General features: G+C 37.6%; 2 protein-coding genes across 2 annotated transcripts in view; both read right to left on the bottom strand.

Annotated features, from left to right (window-relative positions):
- Window positions 1–586: 586 nt before the first annotated feature.
- LOC112555947 (mediator of RNA polymerase II transcription subunit 4-like) lies at window positions 587–4,686 on the bottom strand. Its single transcript, XM_025224560.1, has 6 exons — window positions 4,436–4,686; window positions 4,014–4,135; window positions 3,650–3,765; window positions 3,258–3,402; window positions 2,884–2,994; window positions 587–2,654 (listed from the first exon to the last, which is right to left on the bottom strand). Exons 1-6 carry the CDS (start codon window positions 4,498–4,500, stop codon window positions 2,458–2,460), a joined length of 756 nt encoding a protein of 251 aa, XP_025080345.1. The 5' UTR covers window positions 4,501–4,686; the 3' UTR covers window positions 587–2,457.
- Window positions 4,687–7,891: 3,205 nt separating this feature from the next.
- Window positions 7,892–14,148, bottom strand: part of LOC112555942 (cAMP-dependent protein kinase catalytic subunit PRKX-like) — a 29,564-nt gene continuing 23,307 nt past the window's right edge. The window contains exons 4-8 of the mRNA XM_025224554.1: window positions 13,925–14,044; window positions 13,298–13,393; window positions 13,081–13,138; window positions 12,714–12,791; window positions 7,892–12,091 (exon numbers count right to left, since the gene is read on the bottom strand). Coding sequence (XP_025080339.1) covers window positions 11,966–12,091; window positions 12,714–12,791; window positions 13,081–13,138; window positions 13,298–13,393; window positions 13,925–14,044 — 478 coding nt within the window. The 3' untranslated portion in view covers window positions 7,892–11,965. The remainder of the gene's footprint in view (window positions 12,092–12,713; window positions 12,792–13,080; window positions 13,139–13,297; window positions 13,394–13,924; window positions 14,045–14,148) is intronic.

The following is a 14,148-nucleotide window of genomic DNA, read 5'->3' as shown; positions in this document are numbered from 1 at the left end:
GCTTAACCACATACTTTTTGCTGTAAATAAATTGTTTAATCGTATCTCTTGCCTTCTAGTTGTACGTATTTACCAAGAACGAGTGTAAGAGCATGCACACCATTGAAGGTGTGGAAACGATAAGAGTTTAAAAAGCTGTTGACTGTTTTCTGCGTGGTGTGTCAGCCTGCGAGCTAGTGGTAAAAGAATGCGAGATCGGGTGAGGAATGGAAGTAGAGCTTTGAAGGTTTACATGCAGCAGACAAAAGATTTCATGGGCAATGACGGTTGCAAGCAGGGGTTTGACGGGTTGAGTACGGGCTACAAACGGGGCATTGATGGAAAATGACAGCAAGCGGTTAAACCCATCGGGGGCCTTAAGGATACCGTAAACAGGCCCATGATTTCTTGCAAGCTGGGATATGATTGAAAATAGTCTAACAGTATTTTCTGATGTGGCACAAATCAAGCACATTGATAAGAATGAATATATGTATTGGAATCCACACTCACTGTCATGCGGAAACAAAAGAAATTTGAAAAGTTTTGTATGTTTAGAAGGAAGTACAAATGCTGATAAAACAAAAGAACTGGCTAATGTCTCAAATGCAGAAAATGTACTGGGTGTCCTTTTATTGAAAATGTTTTGGCAATACAGATATGATGTGCATGTTCAAAAGCAGCTGAATTTATGGTTAAATGTCAACAAATCCAGTAACTCAAGCATCAAACTGACTTACATGATATAGTTGTCATACTTCTGCAAGTTCGTTAATGTTAATGTAATCCATTGCCACTGGCACTAGTAAAATGCAAGAGCTGGGTTTTAATAATCACCAACTTAGCCTCTGGGGCAGTCTGATGGCACAGCAGTTAGCTCGTCACTAATACAGAGAAGGTTGGCTGTCTTAGTTTCAGCTCTCGTCTTGGGCACACTGTTCTTTCTCTGCATGTGGCATCTGTTTACAGGGCTGGAAGCTTTGCCGTGATGTAGTCTTAGTTGCTGGCTCATCATAAAACACATATCTCCCCACTTCCTCAAGCAAGTAAAAATACACAAATGAAATATTTGCCTTTTAAATCTGTTTTTGCCTTTGTTTTCTGTCATACCTTTCTTGCCAGAAGGGAAGATAATTACTTTTAAGGCTTGTCAAAAACACAAAAGTATACTATATGAATACTATAGTATAACAGCAAACTTATCTCTTACATGAATCAAACAAAAGAAACTGAGCAAAACCTCATGTTTAGAATTCTATTCACCTTTATCTTGTTCTTGTGTTCAAAAATATCAGGTTTGTCCTCAAAACCCACCTCTTTCATGATCCATCGAACTCCTCCCAATCTTTGTCCATGCACTCACCAGTATATAATTCACATTTTTTACTTTGTTTTTTTGTTTCTGTCGGTTTTTCATCTTTGGTGCACAGCACACTGAGCTTGCTGCCACTGTAAAAAATGGCTTTATGTATTCAATTATTACTATCATCACTTTCATTCCTTCTTTCTCCCCGCCCCCTCTCTCTCACAGACACACACACTTACATATGAAGATTGCAGCCAAAAATGAACACACAATCACATAATTGAATTAAAGGCTTGCGTGAGATGTGTGAAAGCAAGAATACAAATTATAAAACTGGTCCAAGAGTTCTGTAACCAGGCCTCCCATTGCCGTTAATATAATCCTTGATGGCAGTGTCATACATTATGAGCATGACATGAAGTACTGAACTTGTAAAACATTCAGCAGATTATGACTTCCAGCAGTGAAAGCTCTCTCTCTGGGTCTCTTAGCTGTGACCAGTCTGGTGGCCAAAGTGATACATAAAAATGGTGCAGGTGTGCCAGCTGGATATATTCTGTGCCCATTGAAAGCTCCCATCAGCACCGCATAAAATAGCATACAAGATTTATAATCAGGCCTAGCAGTAAAACCAGGTTCTACAACAGAGCTTGGTTTTATCAGCAGGCTGTCAACAAACACCCAAATGACAATGAGTCATTAACCTAAATACTTTATGAATTGAAGTGCATAAATAGCTAAGATGAAAATTCATCAACTGTAAACTGGAACTAGGAACAACTTACTGAATCCTTTTCAGTCTGAATTCTTCCAGTGTTAATGTTGGTTCTAAGGCATGAACTATTTCCAAGAAGTACACACAAAAGAAAATCACCCATGTAGGTGTAGACAAATGCCCTGACAGATAAAATGATTACACATTTGTCAAGAAAGACCATGTTCTCATTATGTCTGCAAGTATAATTAAAAATTTTAATTACATTATTTTCAATGAAATCACTAAATTTGACTGACAATAATGGTTGGCAGATGGGGTATCAAATACAAACCCATCCACAGACAGCTAGCATGCCTTGTAACAGACCCCAGACAATGCTAGCAGCAAAATGCTTGAACAGATCATTCAAGAAAATGACCTTGCAGCGGAACAGTGGCCTCTCCTCTTGATGGAACTATTCATCACTTGAACTGCTGCTGGATGAATCACTTGACATCAGTTCGACATCTTCATTCTCTTTGTTGTGACCTTTGAGGTCATGAACACTATGATGTGATGCCCCACCTGAGGTCAGGGTCATAGCCACTTCCTGGGATGGCTGCCATGACAGTGACGAGGCACTGATCTGTGGGGTTGTGGGCAAATGTTGCTCTATAACACACAAGGACAGCAAGACAGCACTGATTGGGGGTTTTCACCATCACAGATAATGTATTCTATTTTGAGATCATATGGCCGTTCAACAGAATATTCTAATTTATATTATCTCAGCAGTTTCCTGTTCCTACATTTGTATATGCTCCATTCTTCATGCACTAACCAAGAAAACCATACAGAACACAGTACCACAAAACGTCAATGAATCTTGCTTGCTCATTACCTGTAGCAGTTTGAGGTATGTGTGTGTGCTTCTGATGGTCTGGAAAGGTGCCCATCCCCAAAAATCCCTGCCTCATTTCAAGATCTGTAGGGTATGGTCGACGTGGGTCACCTACAGCAGAAGACTGCACCTTAGTTTTAGACCAAAGACACTGCTTGAAAATAAAATGAACAACAAACCTTCCTGTTCCCAAGTCCACTGATTTATATAGCCTCTTCCTATTCCTTTAGTTTTTAGCTGAAGCCATGTTTTCATTCATAGGTCTTTTTCGGACACTACATGTACACACCAAAAAACCTGCAGAAACCAATCTCCTATGTAGAAGTCAAACATTGGCCCCATTTTCTTTCCTTTTTTTCTATAATTATACACACCTGGCCCCCATGTGTTGGGGGCTGCTACTGCACTGCTAGCAGAGATTCTGTGAGCAAACTTGATGATCTCTTCTGATGAAGCAGTCCTTTGATTAGCCTGATCAATAGCCTTTAGCTTCTGTTTGGCTTGATAGATGCCTGTTGCCTGTAATAAAACATGCAGCTTTGTAAATATCTGGCGTCTTCTGCTATATATATATATACAGGTTATCTAAGCAATCTCTACAGTTCTTTTCAGTGGGAGTTAGCTGGTGTAGGTGAGTAGTTGTTTTCTTGTACTTATTTCATATACTGCTTTTGTGGGTTCAGGGGAAATAATTGGACATGTAAACAAAAAAGTTTAAAAAATTAATTACTGATTATTAGTAGTAGTATAACTGATCATTATCTACCAGTATAGTTTCAGCTTCCTTCAAGCTTCGCTGAAGAGATCTGATTTCTGTGTCACGCTTGTCAACTTCAAATTTGAGTGCATCCATCACTTTCTGTATTTGAGCTTGTTCTTCAGCTAAAGCAAAATATAAACAAACAGAAACTGTATGGTTTGAAAGCCTATTCTACTGTCTACAATAGTGCACTATGTGTGCAATATGTTGTATACACATATCTAAATTTAAAAAAGACATCTGGCAAGAGTATTCTTCCTGTATATTTACTAGTGTTCATTGATAGTATACTGACAAGTGATCTGGATAGCAATCATTAGCAATGACATGTAATATGCATGCAGACGAGAGCATAAACATGCAAGTCTACCTAGTTGCAAGACAGACTTGAGTTCGTTGTCACGCTCAATCAACAGCTCCATCAGACTGATTGTGTCTGGTGCGTCTGGTTTTTGCTGACTTTTAGGTGTGCTCATCAATTCAATAAGCTCTCTAAAACATTGTTGACATACGACTGTGGGTTAAAATTACATGAAGCAGTATAATGACAATAAATAATGTACTATAAATAAACATAAGAAAAATTAGGGAATCACGAGAAATATTTTCTTAAATCTGAAACCACGACTCTTTATACTCGTTTCTAAACTGTATGCTCAAAAATAATTTGTAAATTTTCTGTACAAACCCGGAACGTCTATCACAGCGCACTTCGTAAAAGAATCACAAAGTAGAAGAAGAAATACCAGACTCTTAAAAACACGCAAGAAGATCTCTAAAAATTGAGATTACCTTGATATGAGTTCCATGTCGTCTATCAATATCAACAACCTCGTCTTTGTGTTCAGCGTTGACATTTTTTAGGTGGAGGGGGACAATTACTTTATGCCAACCGCTGTTTAAAAAGAAGCTGAAACTTCAAACGGTTTAAGAAGTGTGAAAGTCTTGAAATTAGACTGTGCACAACAACAGATAAAGTCGTACACGTTAATTTGTTTATTTTTTTCTCGTACTCGTACGTGTGAGGAGCTGTGAGAGTTACTCCCCTTGATGGGCGGGCTGTAGAGTAGCCTCCCCTCGCTGGTCACCGCACACGGACGTTGACGACCGATAGCAGACACTACGTGTGTGGTATTTAATAACTGTCTTTGGTTTAACCTCCAACTTATACACAGTATAGTAGTACAGTGGTGTTATTTTTACAGTGGAGGCTAATGTCTTTCCAAACAGGATTTTAAAGGGAGTTTCAGGTGTTTGCCGTTCGCCCGCTGTAGAGAACACTTCTGGCTTTGAGCTTTCGGCCAAGGCAACTGATTCCTGCTATTTATATTAAAAGCGGGTTGATGCAAACTTTGTTAGGCTTTATGCCCACATAGTATGCAGTCGATTGTCTGGGTTAGGTGCTATGAAAATGCCACTTAAATATTAGGTGAGATGGATTGAAAGAGCATTGTTGATAGCAGTAACTTAATTATAAATAGTCCAGTATAGTATATCTGCATAAGGTGACCAGACGTCCCGCATTAGGCGGGACAGTCCCGCTTTTGACCTCGTGTCCCGCCTGAATATCGGGCGGGACGCCCAATGTCCCGCTTTCTGGCTTTCTGGCAAGTCCATCAAATGTCCCGCTTGTCTTTAAAAATCTGAATACCGTACACTGATACGGCGTTTTTTGTCGTTGACGACACCATCTTCGGCACGTGTCCCGCTTTCGCTCCCGAAACGTCTGGTCACCTTATCTGCATGTATGTTCCAGTAAAAGATGGAAGTTCTCTGATGACTCTTCCTTGATGGGTTGCATCTCACATGACGATGCTTTTGAATATAAAGCCCATCTATAGACCAGTTTTTAACTTGATGCCAAAAACAGTTGTTTAAACCGAACATGAGTAAGACCAAAGAAATGTTTAATTTCATTCGGAAAAGAATGATAGCACAGCAAGCTGCTATCAGTGATGAGTCTGGTGAGGTTGGTATATGGTACAAATACTTATGGGTTGTGAGGTTGGTATGTGTACAAATGATTATGGGTTGTGATTGATGATCAAATGCGCAGATCTGGCCATTCTGATGCTGGCCAAAGGTTTAGTTATACAGTTTATCTAGTTTACATCTCTGACTGTCTGATTGCTAAGCATAATGTAGTTGTGAGTTATATTTTCTTCCTCAGTATACTTAAGCCTTTTAGCATATGTAATATATGATGTATATGTTGTATCAGAGTTTAGTTAATCATACCAATAATCAACATCAGGATGCTTGTAGAGCACAGTCCCCAGCATAAGACCAGGCTCTATATGCGTTACTTTACCCAGGTCATGAAGGTAAAGGTAAAGGTCATCCCCTAACCTTTTCAGGATGTTGGGAGGTGAGGTGTTGGAAACCTCACTTTTTGGGGGGCCAGCTATGCATGAGGACAGTGCCAATCTCTTCTCTCTGGCTGCCTTACCTTCACCAACCCTTAATGAAGTCAGGTACTCACTCCCGCCAGCTGGGTGGTCTGGGGGCAAGTTTCCTGCACTAATCAGGCATTGAAGTAGTGTGCTTTCAGTTCAGACACCAGCACTTTAACCACTCGATTATCCGCTTCGCAAAGGTCATGAACATGGAATACAATTGACAGGGGAGAGGTGTATAATAATAGTACTCACACACCAAACACAAAAACTACAGGACTACACCAATATACTGTACTACTGTTGTCAGTGTGTCGATGTTTGCTTGTGTATGCTGGGGCCTGAATACAAGGACATGAGTGATAAGTAAATTAAACAGGGTATTCAAGTAAACTAGCTTTGTTGTCAGCCAAATTCTTGAACTAGTAGATGTGATCAAGGAGCAGAGACTAAATTTAGATGCATTCTGCTCACTCAGAAATGCCCACTTTACTTCAGCTTTCTGTGTTTAAGGAGCATCTTCATCTGTGAAGTTATCCATCCTTAGTGAAGGACTAAAATATTTGATGTTCTTTTATCCTTACTGCAGCAATATATACTGCAGTCATAATTCTCAACTTAGAGGTTGACATGAATTTATGTTAGGTTGTGTTGCATAAGATTGTGTACATTTACGTGAAGGTGTATATGGGTGTGCACTCTGTGGAGTAGAGGGTGTGTTTGATGCTGTACTGTCATTGCACATTCTGGTGGCATTTTGTTTCATCAAGTAATTGTTACTGTCAAAAACTAGTGTGACCATCAGTAAAAACAAATTATTAATGAAAAGTAAATCAAATCTTTGTTGTGTTTAAATTTTTCTCCACGCTCAATAAACAGAGCAACAGACAAGTAATTTCACATTTAATTCTCAGATAATGCTTACCCCTTTAAACAGGGAATTCATCTAAAAGAAATCTTGTAACAAGTTATTGAGTGCAAACATTTTAATACTGGAATAGAGTAAGCAGAATGTCTTAAATGACTACAAAGTCTGCATGCCTGCAGAAAATCGTATGACAGCACACTAATTTTCTGTACTCTTGACGTATCTCTTCATTTTTAACTTGAATGTTCCAATGATTTTAGTTTTCTTCAATTAAGATTGCTTATTATAGTGTAAACACTACTTCTGTTTAGTTTGTCTCTGTCAGTCCAATTGCTAGTCATAGTGAAAGTGCGAGTTATATTTAGATCTATGCTAGCCTGTTTGCTAGTTGTAGTGTTGGTGCTAGTTATATTTAGGTCTCTACTAGTAATAGTGTAGGTGCTAGTTATATTTAAGTCTTTCTCACTCCTTCGTGGTTCATTCCCACTCATACCTGACTGCTTACATAACCTGACTCAAGATCAGATTTAACATCAACTACAGTCAAATCTCCCTACTATGCCACCTACCGGGACCGAGCAAAAGTGGCATAGTAGCGAGAGTGGCATAATACGGAGGGTTCGTAAAAACGGCTTTATTTGCTCAAGTTACCCGTCAGTCCAAAGCTCTCAAGAATAGTTGGCTGGCGCTAGCTGTCTCCTCTCATTCTCCCCCTCACCTCTTCATCCTCCACCCCTCCCAACTACATCCGCACACCTGCATCATGTCGCTAGTCGACACCCTCCCGCTCTCCTTCTGTCACGTGACTGTCACCCAGCCAGCGACCTACCCCCATCGCCACCCTCCACCCTCCCTGTGTGCGTGCTATGTTCCATCCCACCTAACTGCGATGTCCCACACTACCATACAATATAATAATCGAGCACTGCGCGGAATTTCACAACTTGTGTCTTTTAACAATCACACAAAAGTGGCATAGTAGCGAGAGTCTGGGGTGGCATAGTAAATTTTTTTTTACATTGAATTTATAGTCGGGACCGAGCAAAAGTGGCATAATACCGAGAGTGGCATAGTAGCGGGGTGGCATAGTAGGGAGATTTGACTGTATATCCACATGGAATCTTTTAATATTAGCTTTCGTCTTCTTCAGTGCTCACAAGAAATATTGTCCTGATTCACTATAAAGGTGATACCTTATCATCAACAAATTAAATCTGATAGATGTGGTAAATATGTCTCTATGTTGTTAGTGTGATCATCTTTTGTAAAGGTGGAAATGTTGATGTATTTGACTTTTTAAACCAATCTATTCATGAATATCGATTCTGATAATGCTCATATGGGATGAGGAAAAGAGCAGCCTAACTATTCTAGTATTCTAGTAAGCCAGCAGAAATAAATACCATTCACTTAGCCATCACAAAAACAGTTTATGCTAATAACTCTGCACTGCCAGCTCATTAGACTGTCATGTAAGTATTTTCTCCCTCATCTGTCATTTCAAGAAAATGATGAGCCTTATGATGTGATCTGAGGTAAATTGTCGGTAGCACTTGATGCTGACTTCAAGCTTCATTACAGGGCCAGCTGAGAATAAGTAAAAGTGCTAAAACAGTTATAAACCTCAATTAGGAGTCTAATAATTTGTAAACCTTATTTTAGCACCCATAATTTCTAAAAAGCATGAAAAATAAAAATAAGGATCAGGCAAACACAACTACTTATATCAATTATTTTACAAAGCAAGTGCAGCCTTTGAGACTAAACCTTTAAAACATACCAACATGCATTATTGCTGAACTTAAATTCTTTGCTCAGGATCAGCATCAAACATTAACAAAACTCTGCATCCTACATGTGTGAACCAAGGTGACATTATGTAAACATGGATTGTATCAAAAATATGACTAAATAAGTTCACCTCAACTTTTGCACATAGACTGTGAATTAACTACTCACTGGCAGCATTTGTGATTTATGACACCTAAATGTAAGGCAGGTCTAGATTAATTTCATTCTCCAATTTTGTTGTAAATCAATTTAATAATAACAACAGGACTTAACCATTAGTCAATATGCCTTGTGGCACATCAACTGTGAAGTCACATCTCACCAACAGCATCTTTTATGCACATCCATTAAATTAGTAAGATGTGGATCAGTTACAGAAAATAGCTTGCCAGTGAGAGGATTTCATTAGAAAATTTTACCATACAAACATTATTATTTACAAATTATGTGATGATAGGGTGTAACATAAATGGTTAGAAAAATATAACCCTGCATATCTTGCATACGTTGCATTATCCCACCCCAGCATAATACTATCCCACCCCAGCATTATAGAACATGACAAATACATGATTAGGAGACATGATCAATAACAGTTACAGAGCAAGCATACTATTCAAGAGTAACTATATTACAGTTAATGTTAACACCACAGTTTCAAAGAAAAAAGTATGTTCACCCATCAGCTATACCAGCTGAAGTAAATGCCAGTTTATCAAATACCCTGAAGAAGAACTTGTTAGAGTCATGAAGATTATGAAAAAGTAAACTGTCAGTCTCAAAATTGAAAATTGTCAGACTTCCAACAATACTTGAAAAAACCCGACAGTGATTACATTGACACCTTATACTGGGCTGCTTAAGGTAACAGCTAAAAATCTGCAATCTAGCACATATTCATAAGGGACTGCCTTTTGCAGTCAAATAAACTTCCAGAAACTTTCCCTTGAGTATCTGTTGCATGACACGATGTACTTGAGTAAATAATGCAACATTATGTGACCACACGTATAAAATATCAGGGATATGTGTAGTCAACATGTGCTATATTGTAATAGAAAATGTATGGCAAGTAATGTCAAACTGTAAATAAATTAATGTTATATAGCATAAACCTAGCATAATACCATCATTATGAACAGATATGCTATTATAATCATGCATGCACGGCACAAGCTGATGTTATTAAAATTCAAGATGACCAAAACATAATGGTCTTAAAGCAGCATACAACTGACAACTCATCCTAAACACCAAACAAGATGAAATATAACGTAAAGTGATGGTAGACACTTTACAATAGCATCAAGACACAAACTATTGTTAAAACTGCACAAGCTAACAAGATTTCTTAAACACTACATGAAAAGAGGAACACATCGTGAAAACAACCCATAAAGATGGGATTAAAGATTTGGAATGGATTTTCACCATCCGATCACCAGAGAAAAAAAAATCCAAAAAAAGACTTATTAAATACTGACACAGGCCTTGGTGATAGATGACAGTTTTCTGGTGCACAGACACGATAGCTGTACGTCAGATGCTTTCAAATTATTTTGCCAAATGGACGTGATATGGGTAGGCATTCAGAACTCATAATTTGATGGCTTAACACAATGATGATCACACTGACAATTGCACAGCTGATATATATATAATTCTCAGACTCACAATGCTCATAAAGTTTATACAATCAAGTTTTCTTTTGATAATAACATACAGATTTGTAATAACTGGTCTCCAAAAATCTATTAACAAACTGACATGGTATTCCTTGACGTGCTAAAGTGTATTCATTAATAGATTAACTAATATTTTACAAGTATTAAGTGCATTCTATAACATTTTTAAAAAATTCTGCAGAGAACTCTTATTTTACAGGATTTCAATAAAAATAAGTTTAATACTTGCAACAGACGAAACATTATATAGATTTTCTGTGGAAAAACTTTATACTTTGTTTTTAAATACATAAGGTGACCATTCACAGATTCTAAATAGAGAAAATCAAAGATATTTGTATTGTGTTCAAAAGATGAGGTCAGAATCAAAACAGATTCCTCAAAGAATTACATATACATGTAGGTTTGTGTGCAAGGATAGTTCTAGATTTTGTAGGACATAGCATCAACAAGATTATATCATGTTTGAAGCTTTATGTCTTAAAAAATGACTCAGAGATTACAGGATTATATCGTGTCTGGCAGACATATGTGTCTGGCATAGGATTTGTGATGTTATAACTGCACTTACTTAAAGTATTTTTGTTCTCCTTTCTTCCAAAACAAAGTCTAATGGAAGAAAAGAGTTGACTGCATGTTATTACCACATAAAAAATGACAGAAACAAGCAATCATCCACCATTACTAAATGAAATTTATTGAATATATACATATATCCAAAAATGTAAGAATTCATAATCTACTCTTTCCTCTGTCTATTTCATGCTGATTTTCATACATTTTTAATCATCTGAAAGTTAAATACATTATATGGACTTCCTTCTTGTTGCACATTGTCATGTTGACAACTTGTGATTGTGCATGCAGTCACCGTGACAGGCGATGGGGGTAGTTGGCTACCATTCAATAACGACAATCTTTGCAAAGTCACTGCCTTGCAAATCTTCCTTTCGTTGTATACCTGCACTGTCCTTATGACAGGCAATGGATATTGAAGGCTACCATTCAATAACTACAGCATTTATAAAGTCACTGTATGGCAAATCTTCCCCTCAGTTACAATGGGATTCCTCTTTTGTTTCATCTTTGTCCTGTTCTTCAAAATTAAATGTCAACACAAAACAACATGTTTCACTTCCATGAATCACAACAATTACCCTTCTGATGAGAAAGATAAGACAGCTGCAATTTCCAGCTTGACACTTTTAGGGTCAGCTGTATCACAAGACATTTTCTTTCAAAACTCTGTGCTTGTGTAGGAACAGAATCTTCCTCTCTCCTGAGCTAGATGTCTGGTATTATAAGAAGAAATGTTTCTTTCCCTCCTAAATATAGTAAGGTTCTTCTGTCTCCTAAGCATTATTACTTTGTGTATGGGAAAAATCTTCAGTTCTACTTTGAATAATCCTATTTTCAATATTTGTCACTGAACAATTATGTTTCTGTCAGCATGTGTAATCATTTAGTTCCATCAGAGAATCAGTCTGGCTGTCCTGGTTACTTGCAAGCATGCAAATCTTACACATACTAACAATACATCCATCCACAACTTTCCTGAGTTCCAAGAAAAGATTCATGAAGGTTAAAAATCCAAAAACTGCTCAATTTCTTTTTCTGAAGCTGGTGGTGTTTTTCTCCAGTCTCCTTCCTCATAGGATTCAAAGTTTGATGTGTCCCCATCATGTGAAAGCTTGGGTACAATAGGAGGCTGGAACAGAGAACAAGTATCAAGCATGTAGCTGCTAACACACTTTTGATCAACTTGCAGCAGTAAATGGTATGCTGATGTTAGGGCTTTGTCAACATTGAAAACATTTTCATACAAAGTAACAGAAAAGGCGCTTATAAATAAATAGTGAACAGCTGTAGACATATACATATCTACATAAACTGCAGACAAAAAAAAAAAATGCCTTGTCAGTATATACCCAATAAATTTAAATGAAAGCTTTTTTATGTCAGTCTTGAAAACGAGGCATTAGACGACATAGCTTCCGATTTATTCACATTCTTTGTTACGGCTCGCCAAGTATTGGGATCACTTCGCAAGAGGCCAAGAGTGAGTCTCAGCATACAGACATCAGCTCATAAATACGCCTCCATGGAAAAAAGAACAAATATAAAGATAGCCATGTCTGCTATCCACAACTTGACTTGATTCCGTTAAACACAAAAAGTTGATGGCAATAAAGATGGCAGTGACAATGATTGTTTTTATTTTTATATCAATGTTTACAAGATAATAGACATTTTACTGCTGAAGATGTTTTTCTTGTAAAGGATTATCTCAGTTGATTCTACATCAGCTGCTCATTTTCAGCATCTCTCACCTGTAGTTTCTTTGTGATCACTTCTTCCCAGTCCACTCCTTTAAACCACTTATGGCGCATGACATCCTCAGCTCCATTCTGTAAGCACAGCAACATCAACAGATTGTGTAGGCCTCTACATACTTTGATACCCAGCAACATCAGATTCTATAACACTGCATCAAGCTCTTAAAACCAAGGCACATGAATAAACATGAAACCACACACACACAAACATATCAATAATGCACACACATATATATTATATCCACACACACCTAAACACACACATAAACACATGTATATATGTGTCAAGAAATAATGATTGCACTATCATCATTAACAGAAGTGAAACAATGTGAGGAACAAAGGTGCTGATGACACTGACCTTCATGTTGCCCAGTCTCCGTGTGCGATCCTGAACCAGAAGTTTCTTGATCAGGTCCCTGCATAGACAGCAGTTTGCAAGGCTACAAGTAATCCAGTTCATACACAATATACAAGAACAAGCACACCAACACTCTCATGCCTCCACACAAACTTTCAGACCTGAAAAATATTCCCTCACCTTAGTTACAAAGAATAACTCCCCAACAAATACTCACTTGGCGACCAGGTCAATGTGTTTAGGCCACTCTATTTTTCCAGCTAGAATTTTCTCATAAATTCCAAAGGGATTGTCTGCATAGAATGGGGGGTATCTGAAAGAGAGATTATCTTCACATAAGAGGGTACATGGCACAGGATGGGTACATGTGGAGAGGGAATGGGGTAGGAGGGAATATCTACCCTGAACCCTTTTGGTGAATAAACAAAACTAAAACTCTGTAACACTTACTGTGGGCATCAAAATTAACAGGAAACTTTAAGATATGTCATAAAATCATAAAGGTATCATATTTGTCACATTAAAAAAATGCACATTTCCAGACAATCATTCAAACAGTGACTCATCCTCACTGCAAAGATTTTCACAACAATACATCCTAAGCAAAGAACACAACAAACATTGAGGACAAAAATAACACAAGTAAATGCTATTCTATTTGCAGAAATTTCGAAGAAAATTTTACAATATTGTAAGACACCTGCTTTGACAATTTCCTGAAATAATGCTGAAAAAAATTAAAACGATGTTATTTTTTATATAAAAAAGAAAATGTGAAACTAAGAAAATATTTTACAGTTCACATACATGGACATTACTGAGGCTAAGACTTTAAAATGCTAACCCGACTAGCATCTCAAATATCAGGACACCTAAGGACCACCAGTCCACTGCTTTGTTATGTCCCTTGCTCAGAATAATCTCTGGAGCCAAATACTCTGGTGTCCCACATAAAGTCCACGTTCTGAAACACACACAGCATTAAGTGCATGATCTAAACAGCCATCACTTCATCAGTCAATATTTCATTCAAATCCATGTTTTGAAACAGACACCACATAAACTCTG

Source organism: Pomacea canaliculata, linkage group LG14, assembly GCF_003073045.1.
Source record: "Pomacea canaliculata isolate SZHN2017 linkage group LG14, ASM307304v1, whole genome shotgun sequence".
NCBI classification, from domain to species: domain Eukaryota; kingdom Metazoa; phylum Mollusca; class Gastropoda; order Architaenioglossa; family Ampullariidae; genus Pomacea; species Pomacea canaliculata.
Note: the sequence above shows the minus strand (reverse complement) of the source record. Positions and strands in the feature narration are given on the sequence as shown.

Bases quoted from the DNA above. Each gene is read 5' to 3' on its own strand.
- LOC112555947 (XM_025224560.1), bottom strand. From the start codon at position 4,500: ATGTCAACGCTGAACACAAAGACGAGGTTGTTGATATTGATAGACGAC. The intron at 3,766-4,013 runs GTAGACTTGCAT...ATTTTGCTTTAG, and splicing joins CAAGTCTGTCTTGCAACTAG to CTGAAGAACAAGCTCAAATA. The intron at 2,655-2,883 runs GTAATGAGCAAG...TGTGTGTTATAG, and splicing joins CATACCTCAAACTGCTACAG to AGCAACATTTGCCCACAACC.